This window comes from Lepisma saccharinum, chromosome 26, assembly GCF_977018435.1.
Source record: "Lepisma saccharinum chromosome 26, izLepSacc3.1, whole genome shotgun sequence".
NCBI classification, from domain to species: domain Eukaryota; kingdom Metazoa; phylum Arthropoda; class Insecta; order Zygentoma; family Lepismatidae; genus Lepisma; species Lepisma saccharinum.
Window position 1 is genome coordinate 4,041,410 of NC_139254.1, and position 11,756 is coordinate 4,053,165.

The window sequence follows — 11,756 nt, forward strand, 5'->3', positions numbered from 1 at the left end:
CTAATTGCAATGATGAGGATGAGTGATGATCAGATAAAATTGATGAAGGTACACTCAGAAAGAATGCCCACATCCAGGCTGACCACTTGATGTGTTCGGCAAACAAACTGGCTGTTATTGTACATAGTTTTGTGGTAAAACACTATGAATACATTTGAGAAAGTAATAACTGGGGCTTGGAAGTTGAGGAAAAATCCTTCTTTTCCCTAGTGTCCGAAGATGAGGCCCAACATAATATATGTTCATTTTGGGTCATTGTAGGCCAGAAAAAGGTGGGTTTTATTTGTCCTTTTTTGCCTTTTTCCACGTTTCTTGGCTTATTGGTCCTTTTTTAGCCTTTTTTAAGGTCTTAACAGCTTTTTTTGCAACCACCTTCATTCGACTAAGTTTTTACTGCCCATTCTCAATTCGAATCATCATCAGTTCACCACCTCTTAAACATCCTTTCTGTAGTACAGAAATAAAAAAAAGAAAGAAAGAAATTTATTTGAACCATCATTGAAACGAGAGAAAAAAATTTTTGGCCGACTGAAGCAGGTACGGTACGAGGTCCTTTAACAGTAACTTGTCTGGAAGATCACGCTGTAAGTGGCAACTTTCTGTTGCTTTGAAGCTTTCAGTTTTTTCACACTGTGTGTTCCATACCACCAGAATTTTGTATTTTTTTATTCATTCAATATGTAATTAAAACTGAAATTATTAATTAATTTGGATCACATTTATACGTCTGTCAGTTTTTAGGTCCTTTTTTTATATTTTTAAGTCTTTTTTGGCAATTTATAGGTCTTCAACTTCCTAGCCCTAGTAATAACACTTACCTGCACAACAACTATCTTGAACTCATCGCTAATCTCACTCACAAAGCTGGCAATCTGCTTCATGAGCCTGTCAACAGAGGACTCAGCCCCTGTCTTGAGCAGAGTGGTGATCGCTAACGTGGCGATGGAGCGGTTGGAGTCCGTGATTAGGTTCTCCAAATCCAGATTGCATGCAGTCACTGCTGCTGGGTGAGACATCGCAACCTGGAAAAAGAATCAACAGGGTGAGTGTCCAAGTCAAATGTCAACACAAACAAAAATTAAAAGTAAGAGTCAATAAACTTACTGGTTTGTTCTTTTACAAATATATTAGGGCTGAGCCAATGCCGATACAGATACTTTGAAAATTGCAGAAAATAAAAATTCATCAATATAAATGCATAAATATTATTTTCCAAGTATATGTATCACATTATCATGAAATTTGCTTTAGAATATTAAAGAATTACATCAGAATATTAAAATAACATCCAGTTTTTCGTGCAAAATTGACGCAAAATAAATAGATAGTTTGAATTTTGTATAATTTCTAGGATAATTAGACACTGCGGACCCTGTGAAAGACCAAAATGCCAGAAGTATTGGCTGGTATCAGTAAATGAATTCCAACCGATACTTTCTGATACCAATAGTATCGGTATTGGCTCAGCCCTAAAATATATACAATGAATATATTCAGAGTATCCACTCATCTTTGAATAAATTCTCCAATTTTAGCAGGAATTTTCAAATAACTTCAAAGATAAATTTTTATAATGCTTTGGAACTCTTAACAACATCGTAGATAAAAGGTCAAGCACAATTAAACATCCTCACTTTATCCAGGTTTCAAACATATGGCTTATGCATATACATTTAACAGCATTCACATAAGAATATAGTAATGACTGTGATAAGAAGTAAAGAAACATGCAACTAGCTTGAAAACTCATCTAAGATATACAACTGCTCACCTTATTCAATGTGCGAACTGCTGCAAATCGCAAAGTTGGTTTGGGACTGCTGCAGAACAGCTGAAGAACGCTCACGGCAGGTGCCAGCTCCCGCGATGTGGTCTTCTTCATGTTGACGATCGCGTGTGCAGCTTCGTAGATCACCATCTCAGACTTATGCCGCAGGCAGGACTCTATGAACTCGAAGAGTGGAGAATCCGTGCCAGCATCCTCCTCTTCTATAAGTTTACAGGCAATACGGATCTGTAAGGAAAAGGGCTCAAGCATGAACTTCTAAAAATTAAGTGTTATTCACCACAATGCCTTCTGACTGAATATGATGTTAATTGTTATCAAAGGAATAACAAAAAAACAATTTTACTTCAGTAATGTTTGTATCAGGAACAGGGGAGGGATGCAATGAAGTACCTTTACTAATAATGAAACATTTAACATTCATGCACGGTTTCTTATTCATATATTCATGTCCTTTGTGTTGCATTCTATTTTCTCTTAATGCTGCAAGTAATTAATCAAAATTCTACCTTTACGAGTACATCCAGGCATTTAATCAGTACATTTGGAAACAATCTCATAAATCAGAGATAGTCCAATGAGAAATTTTTGCTGATATCGAAAAAATAAAGACATAAAAATTTACTGAAAACGTAATATTCTACCAGTTCAGAAAAAAATAAAAAATGTTAGAAGGACTTGAATGATTGGTTTGGTTTATGAATTTAATTAACATATTGGTCAATGCAATGGATTTGCCCTTGAAAAAGGAACTGCACATTTGCACTAGAAAACCACATACATTACAGTCCCGTTTAACCGAATCGCTAAAAAAAGCTGTTACTCACGTGCGACAGTGTTATACGCAGGAGCACCGACGAAGCACTTTTGTCTACATTTTGATCTACCAGTTAGTTATCGAAGAGTAAGTTCATAGTTACAATGCATTGGCTATACTCAGCCACTCCCCCATCCCCATCTACCAAATCACACAGAACCCACTAGAATGTTTGAAGACATCATGGTTTATATGGAACAACAACACGAAACCTCCCCTGCTGAATTGCTTCTGATTAAACGTCTTAGAGATCGAGCTGCTAAGAAGCGTGCATCTAATCTTAAGCAAACGAAAATATCATATTTTTTTCACAAGCTGAATTAAACTTTATTGTTTTAGTCGTACAGATATTTGAACCAGAGCCTTAATGTTACTGTAATTCATGTTCTTGAGTTAAATGACTACATATTATTGTAAGCTTTTTGTTTATGCCTACACCCTATAATACGTATGTACTGTATATCAAAATACTGTACGTACTGCAAGTATATCAAAAAAACTTTATTCCAGTTCAACCGAATTTTCGTTCAACCGAACCACCATCAGTTCCATCAAATTCAGTTAAACAGGACTGTAGTGTACTATGAATATGCTTATATTCATAAAAACACTGATTTATGGACATAATTGTCAGCACCAATAAACTGATACTGTAAGGCAATGGTTCCCAAAGTGTGTGCCATGATGCCCTGGGAAGCCGTGGATGGCCTACAGGAGCACCGTGATGTTTCAATATTTTCAATGACTTTACACTTAGTCTACAAATGGTTTTAGTACTTTGTACATGTAAAATGTTTCTGAATTTGAATTATGTGTTTATTTTTTAACATAAGGCAAGCAACCTAATTACACTAACTGAGTGTTGCAAGAAAGGCCTACATTCTGACTGGGACATTGTGGAAAAATCTTGAAACACTAAGGTCGCCATGAAACGAAAATGTTTGGGAGCCCCTCCTGTACGGTAATGTGTCATCTCCATAAAAATCAAACATTTTTAAGAATAATGAATCATAAAAGTGATACGACTATCCTGCAGAATATGCAAAATGCTGACCAATAGCTTTTTTTTGTAACAATACAGAAATGTGTGAATAATTTATGGTCTTCACAATATAAAAAACTTACGTGAGTGAGTATAATAGTCGTAACAATACTTGCAAACGACGTTTCGCTTCTTCAGGTTTTCTTATCAGTAAATAAAACACTTCGTCATATATATAAATAAATCCAGGATTCGGTAAAAAAGGGTATTGGGATATAGAATGTAAAATTACATGACGTTAAAAGTGGCATATAGGCTAGGAGATAATTCTAAAGGAACGGTATACCCATACTACATACAGAATGAATGAGTACTGTAGCGTACGAGTGCTACATCCCTTCCAATGTGAACTCCACAGATTCCGAAGCACCGTGAGTCACTTCCGGCGTGACAAGGAATTTAACAGACACGGTTTTTCCCCATCATTTAAACATTTTGATCCATGTTTCATCCAAGTTGCTGTCATATATATAATTTATGGTCATTTAAATATTCATGAATCTACTAATATTTTTAACGCAAATTTCTGGGAGATTGACATTCTATATTCTATCATATTTACAATATTGACAATTGTTGAAAAGTCACAGAAGCACAGCTCATTTATTCAAAGTAGTAAAAATCAAACATTTTTAAAAATAGGGTCTAGAAGATGCATCCAAGCATTACAGAGTTAAACAAATTCCAATTTCTGACCAACTTACCAACATACAAACTGCATAAGGAGACTTCAGGGCCATTCTTGTAAGCTTTGCAACCAGCTTAGTAACAGCAAGCCTGTCAGACTTTCTTATGTGGTACAGAACTCCCAAAGCATGGTACTGCACCATTACACTGGATGAGAAAGAGAGCAAAATTAATTACTGAAAATTGCACACAATGTAAAACATAATTGAGAGATATGGCCTTGATTAAAAAGTTAATTTTAAGTCTACTTTATGTACAGATAGGCTAATCAAGACTGGACCTACAGTTTGAAGTGGGATCCAAACTAGGGATAGACAAAAATATCCAGAATCCGGAAAATTTAAAATCTAGATTTCAAACTTTCAACAGTGTAAAAAAACACATTAAAGGAAAGAGGACAGGTTGAAGATTTTGTTTGTGGTGGGAAAAGTTGAAACTTCCATTTGATTAGCAGTAATTTGAAGTTGGTTCTTTATAATAAATACATGTGATTCTGTAAATACTTACTCGTCATATTTCTTACAGATCATATCTAGCTTAATAAAATCAACCTAAAAAATTGCTTCCACTTGAAACATGGGGAGAAATCATACTATCTTACATGCAATGTTTTTTTTTTCAGTAGCATTCTGGCAATATTGAAATAAATGCACATCTGGGGTGAAACTTTCACTCCTTGCCTTAAGATACCATTTTAGATAGTCAGAAGTCAAAAAAATTAATGGTGGACCCTACCTATCAGAATTTACAGCTTCCTGTGCTTCATTAACCCATCTTTTGACGACGTCTCCTGCAATCTTTGTCAAATGGAGACTACTAACGAGTGCTGCACTACTCACTGACGGATTCCGATCGACTATTGCCTGCTTCATGTACCTCTCAATGGCTTGCAGCATTGTGACCTTAAAGAAAAAGAGTATACAAATTTTTAACCACATTCTTTCCAATGGAAGCTCTGTTGTTAATGCCATTATTAAAGGCAAGCCCAAGTTGTCATTTGAGAGCATCAATAGGCAAGGACACATTGCGTAATTGGCAACAGAAGTGATAATTGCTTCAATGTGATATTCTCACTTCTAAATTGACTTTGATGTAATTCTCTATGAAAATAAAAATTCATGAACAACTAATTTCTTTTTAAGAATTACGTTCTAAATAGAAGTTTTCATCAACATACACTGATGTCAGAGAATCTACCAGCTCTAAAAATACTATTATGTATAAAAATCACCCTATTTTCTTAGAAAAAGGAGCAACCTAACCCAAGAAACCACAACCATTGGGCTAACGTCAGTTTTTACGTGGGAAAGGTTTGCAAATTGACGTTGGTCTTACGTTGGGCCAGCGGTGGTTGCCAACATTTGCCCAACCTTGGAAAAGTGAGTCAACATCAGTTTTAAAAACAACTTTTTCACGCTAAGACAACTTTCAAGAGTGTGCTGTAAATTCTAGTGTAAAATAAATGACATGTAACAGTGTTTCTTTTCGAATATTTCACTCACAGCACATACTGGAAGTACAATATATTTTTAATGAAAGTAGAAGGTATTTTTAACTTGCATTCACTCACAAGTCCTTGTCAGCCACCATGGATGAAAGATTGTTGGCAATTCTTATTGTTTGTCTCTTTAGCTGTAGCAGAACAAGAACATTCTTGCAGGTATTCTTGTGATGGTGGTTAAGGAATGTTATGTGCAGACTAAATTCCATGAAAGGTGAAAGTAAACACTAGAGAGTTTTTGTGCTACCACTTGAAGGTCCGGTGTTTTGAAAACAATGATACCATGTGACTGGGAAAGTGCTGTATTTTTTTCATTTTCATAAATAATTTGTACAATTGTTTACATTTGGCCTCACAATAAATTGTGTATACATCAGAAGACAAACCTACCCATTCTTTAGTTTTCAGTACATTGATTGATTGAGTTGGTGTTTTAAGCCCACTTTATGCACAGTAAGGCTAATCGAGACTGGACCTATAGCTTAAAGTGGGATTCGAACCACTATGCGCCTCCACCGGGAATCTAACCTGGGACCCCTTGATTACAAGGCGACGACGATACCACTGTGCAATCGGGGAGGCCCTTTTTCAGTACATTGGTCCAACTTAAAACCATATGTTGGCCCAACGTCAAAACCATGCATTGGGCCAACGTTGGAACCATGGCCAAAATTATTGTTGCCAAACATCCTATCCCCAAATCCCCTAAATGTGCCTTCATGGCATGGTGCTATATGCACAGGGAACTTTACATTACACCTAATATACTGTTTAATGTGGTTATTAGCAACTCATGTAACAGTTTTAAAAGAAACCTCAAACAACATTGTTGGGACAACAGCAGGAGAGAAACACATTTCTCTACATCATTTTCAGTATTATCATCATTCTATGATACTAATTAATTCACACATAATGATAACATTAATGTTAGGATTATAATTAAATTTTATGAAGTGTTTGTGTTATTGACACTTTTTTTATTACTCCTGTATGGTTTATTACTATTTTTCATGTAATATCTATCCCTATCTTCCGTGTTGACATGGGTTGGTTGTATCAATGGTCCAAGTATGCTTCCTTCAATAAAGGTGGATATTAATATTCTTCTTAATTTAAAGTTAGATATAAAATTTCCAACAATGATCATTTATTTCAGGAAGGGATGTGACAGAATAATCGGTACTGGCAGATATAGGCTTATTGGTAAAATTACTGATAATTTCACCAATTTCATATATATATCTTACAATCTAATGAGTATTGTGACATTTTGTTATAATTTTTATTAGGGATGGGCCGATATGAAATTTTGGCCGATACCGATAAAGTACCGATACCGATAACCGATAACCGATATTCTACAGATCCGATATAAAATTAGAAATGGTGCTTGAAGAACCTGAAATGTTCATTGATCTCCTTAATAAATGTGTGTTTCGTGGTGACTGCAGTGCAAAAGAAGTTGAATATTTAGACATTTACTTTTTTTAGAAAGAAGGGCATGGAGATTTTCCATAACAATTACAACAAAATGGCAGAATTTTGCACTAAATTATCAGATATTTATCAATATATCGGATCGGTAAAATAATCGGTAATTTTACCGATACACCAATATGCCTATATCGGCCAATACCGATAGAGTACCGATTAATCGGTCCCATCCCTAATTTTTATGGATATAAACATATAACCTCCATTCCATACTTTCAAAATAAATGTCTACATGCGCAGCTTGTTTTCCATTGTGAAAGCTTGTTTCATTTGGTAACAAACATTTATTAAGGTGGTCAATGAACAATTGGAATTTTATATTGATACTTCCTCGGTATCGGCCAAAATTAAAAATCAGCCCATCATTAATTTAAGGGGGGAAAAAATTCTGAGGTACTGAACAGGAGCCTAGTATGAAGTTAAAATAAATAAAAAAATATTGGAAAAAGAAAGCTCACATCAGTAATACTGCACAGTGCTCTGATGGCAGCTGCTCTGTAGAGGTCTTCCTTCCCAGTCATGTCCTTCGTGAGGCTTGACGTGACTATGATCACATCTTCTGCTATGGTGGAGAGCTCCTTGATTCCAAGATAAACCATGCGACGAAGGATGACATCTCTTGACTGGAACAGCTTGGTGACTGCAAAGAACGCCTCTGTTGCTTCTGTAGTGCCTAACTGCTCTCCCTGTATCCAGACGTAAGGAAAGTTATAAAATAAATACAATAAAAATAAAGGCTTAACCTCTATTTGTTGTATGATCATTTCAGTATTGATACAAATTCACAAACGTATATGATATGTTCTTCACACTTATTGACTTTTCTTGTCACAAAATATTTATGGCACCTTCAAAACATACGAAATACTTTCACTGAATTTCGAACTTACGTCTACAATCATTTCTAGTATTCTAAATGTACTCCTCATATTTCAATTAAAATTGTTAAAATCATTACACCATCAGAACTATGGATATTAACTAATCTGCAGTGCAATGTATAATAGGTAAGAACGAATGTGAAAAATAACCAAAGAAATGAATTTGAGACGTCTCCCGGAGATCGGAATTTTAATGGAACATTTATTGAATTTAGGACTAAACAATAAGAATAAAATCCTGATGTACCTGATTTATAAGATACAAAATCTTTGTAAGAATGTGAGTGCATTTTCTTGGATTGACTGGAGTATCATTAAATGTTCTTGCTTCCTGAAGTACAGTTGTCTTCTCTAAATTTTGGAATGGATTTCCTCCTCCTGAAAGTAAAAAATGTCATGAACACACTTATCTTTTTCTTACACATGTTTCTTATATGTATTTATCCATATCAAAAAATAAAATTTGCTCCTGCCTCAATTATGAAAGATATGCAGGCTCAACTGCTTCAGGATCTGATACTTAATTCCCAATAATTAATAAGTTCAGAATTTTTCTGGCCTTGTTTCTGCATAAACTGGATCTGGGACTCACCCAGCCTCAAATCAATGGGTATCTGGGGGCAACCCTAGAGGGTAAAGGCAGCTGGAGTGTTGTGCTGATCACATCACCTCTAAAAATTGCAGAGATCGAGAATATGTGGGCCCCTACCTCCACCTACACTAAATGTGCCTTCATAGCACAGGCAACTTAACCTTACCTATAATTACTTCCTACGAATATTACGTGCACCTGAATCTAACATTATAATTTAACTTACAGCCTCAATATATTCAATATGTAAAGTAAAATAATCGGTAACAGTTCATTATATTGGAGACACATTAAAATCGGATATTTTGTGTTTCTCATGGTTCGTACTTACGAATTGTGTATTGCGGAACACAGTTCAAGGTGCCATTATGCTTTTTACACGAAAACAAACACAATTTTTCACATAGAGAGTACTTTTTGTTATTCCTTTTTTCGCTTCCCTAATGCAGAATATCACAGGCACACGTTGACTACCATTGTCGGTATGCAGTGTTTCCAACCTTACTCAGCGAAAAATACCTACTATCGTGTTCGTGCAAATTGCACATTATGTACGGGTAGCTGACTGATAGCACCACGAACCATTTCCGATAAGGTTAGGTTTGGTTAGGTTAGGTTAGGCAAGCATAGTTAAAAAAAGGGGTTGAAAATGCTGACAGGGAGTTACGTCATCAAACGTATGGAGCATCCGGTTCACGTAGGAAAACAATGGCAATTGTGCGTCGGTGAGATATTTCTCTTGCAAAATACATGATTTCCCGGTCAAATAGATTCCACGATGAAAGAAAATACCTCGACGAACGTTAGAAACCTAAGAGAAACTAATTTCTGTAAGTAGTTTCTTGTGTAAAAATGAATAAATGTGTGTCTGATATAACGAACTGTTACCAAATAATCTCCAGGTAAATTTAGTCGGTAACAGTTAGTTATATTAGACACACATTTATATAGGTTTTTTTGTGTTTCGCATGGTTCGTACTTACCAATTGTGTATTGCGGAACATAGTTCAAGGTGCCATTATGCTTTTTACATGAAAACAAACACAATTTTTCACATGCAAAGTGATTTTTTTATTCATTTCTTCGCTTCCGGAACACACAATATGGAGGGCACATCTTGACTCACGTCGTGGGTATGCAGTGTTTCAACCTTCTTCACTGCAAATTATACATTAAGCACGGGTAGCTGACGGATAGCCCCACGAACCATTCACGGATAGCCCCAATAACCATTTCCATAAGGCTAGGTTAGATTTGGTTGGGTTAGGCAAGCATAGTAAAAAAAAAGAAAAAAAAAGGAGTGGGACATTTCTCTTGACAAATATTTGATTTGCTGGTCAAATAGATTCCACGATGAAAGAAAATACCTCCACGAACGTTGGAAAGCTTGGAGAAACTCATTTCCAGAAGTCGTTTCAGTACTAATTTGATATTCTCCGGACAGATTTCTTCATTTTTACAGAAGAAACTACTTACGGTAGTAAGTTCCTGTCTAACATCTGGAAGGTGTTTTGTGTGATGTAACGGATTTCTTCAAATTTAAAAGTTTGGGGCTCATTTGGGGGCAGGTGACTCCTGCAATTTCTAACATGCCTTTAACAGGGAGTCTATAGAGGAAGCCGGGCAGCCGGAGCGGCGTTAGCGGTTGGGGGCAGTAGGTCAATTACCCCAGGGGTAGAGGCCGGAATCGGTGGGAAATTTAGACTCAAAAATTTCAAACGAAAATAATTTGTTTCTTTAAATTTTCCACCGATTCCGAGACGAAAAACGTGAATACACCTTATAGAATGTTCCGCGAAGCAGATAGGCAAGTACAAATGTCAAAAATTGACAAACCGAAGAAGTTATACGTGTCCGGGGAATATCAGATTTTTACCATAGTTTCTTCTGTAAAAATGAAGAAATGTGTCTCCGATATAAGGAACTGTTACCATTTAGTCTTTTGCGATAAGGTATCAACTAGGGGGACGATGATGCAAAAAGAATGCCGACACAACCTGACTTCGAGAATTTTTTCAGACAATGCAAATAAGTATTTTGACAACTTCAGTAAGAATTTCTAGTAACATACTTAGCAATATTGACCATCAACATTGAGCTAACTAGAAATTTTATGCATTCTTGGAAAAATAAAATTGGAAGGGGGCTGTATGGCGTACAGCCATTTCCACAATATTCACGCATTTACAACATTCTTTTGCGCAAAATATTATGCAAGCCGATAATGTCCGATACCTTACGACTTTATTTAGAATTATTTACTGGTAACATGATAAAAGTACAGCCGGATTGAAAAAAGTAGATCGTGCCTTGCACAGAACTCTTAATGAAAGTCTTAAAAATAAACTTGTAATACTATCTACAAGGAGAATTGACACTAACCATCCTCTTCTTCCTTCTTATCGCGCTTAAATCCAATCATTTCGCTACTGTATGATTATTGTATAACATATAACTGCACAAAATTCTTCTGCTATAGACAAAAAAAAACAGTTGTTCAGTATCACTTCGGTACACGTCAACACACAGCGTCACTAACATTTATCGTTTCTTCTTCCATGCATGCGAAAGCATGGACGCCTCCAAATGTACCCAACAGCTGGGGAAGGGTTTAGCGGTAGGTAGTGCCATTAGTTCTTTAAAAAATAACGTTGGTTTATTCCTTATTCCTATTCGAATATAAAACAAAACATCATTAATAAATAATAGAGCTGTTAGCATATCATAGTAGTATTGTTGATTTATTTATTTTGGTATTTTAAGTCCATTTTATGCACAGTAAGGGTAATCGAGACTGGACCTACCGAATAACTATGTGCCTCCATCGGGTATCGAACCATGGACCCCTTGATTCCAAGGCGACGACGCTACCACTGCACCATTGGATGGCCAAAGAAACAAGGCCACCCGCAGGATTTATCTCATTTGGGGGGGAAGCAACAGTGCTAAAAAA

At 36.0% G+C, this 11,756-nt stretch overlaps 1 protein-coding gene across 1 annotated transcript in view; it reads right to left on the reverse strand.

Moving 5' to 3' along the window:
* gammaCOP (coat protein (coatomer) gamma) overlaps positions 1-11,334 on the reverse strand; it is a 29,563-nt gene extending 18,229 nt beyond the window's left edge. Inside the window, exons 1-7 of the mRNA XM_083112185.1 lie at positions 11,186-11,334; positions 8,459-8,589; positions 7,789-8,016; positions 5,068-5,234; positions 4,350-4,479; positions 1,772-2,014; positions 819-1,022 (exon numbers count right to left, since the gene is read on the reverse strand). Coding sequence (XP_082968311.1) covers positions 819-1,022; positions 1,772-2,014; positions 4,350-4,479; positions 5,068-5,234; positions 7,789-8,016; positions 8,459-8,589; positions 11,186-11,225 — 1,143 coding nt within the window. The 5' untranslated portion in view covers positions 11,226-11,334. The remainder of the gene's footprint in view (positions 1-818; positions 1,023-1,771; positions 2,015-4,349; positions 4,480-5,067; positions 5,235-7,788; positions 8,017-8,458; positions 8,590-11,185) is intronic.
* Between the last annotated feature and the right edge of the window lie 422 nt (positions 11,335-11,756).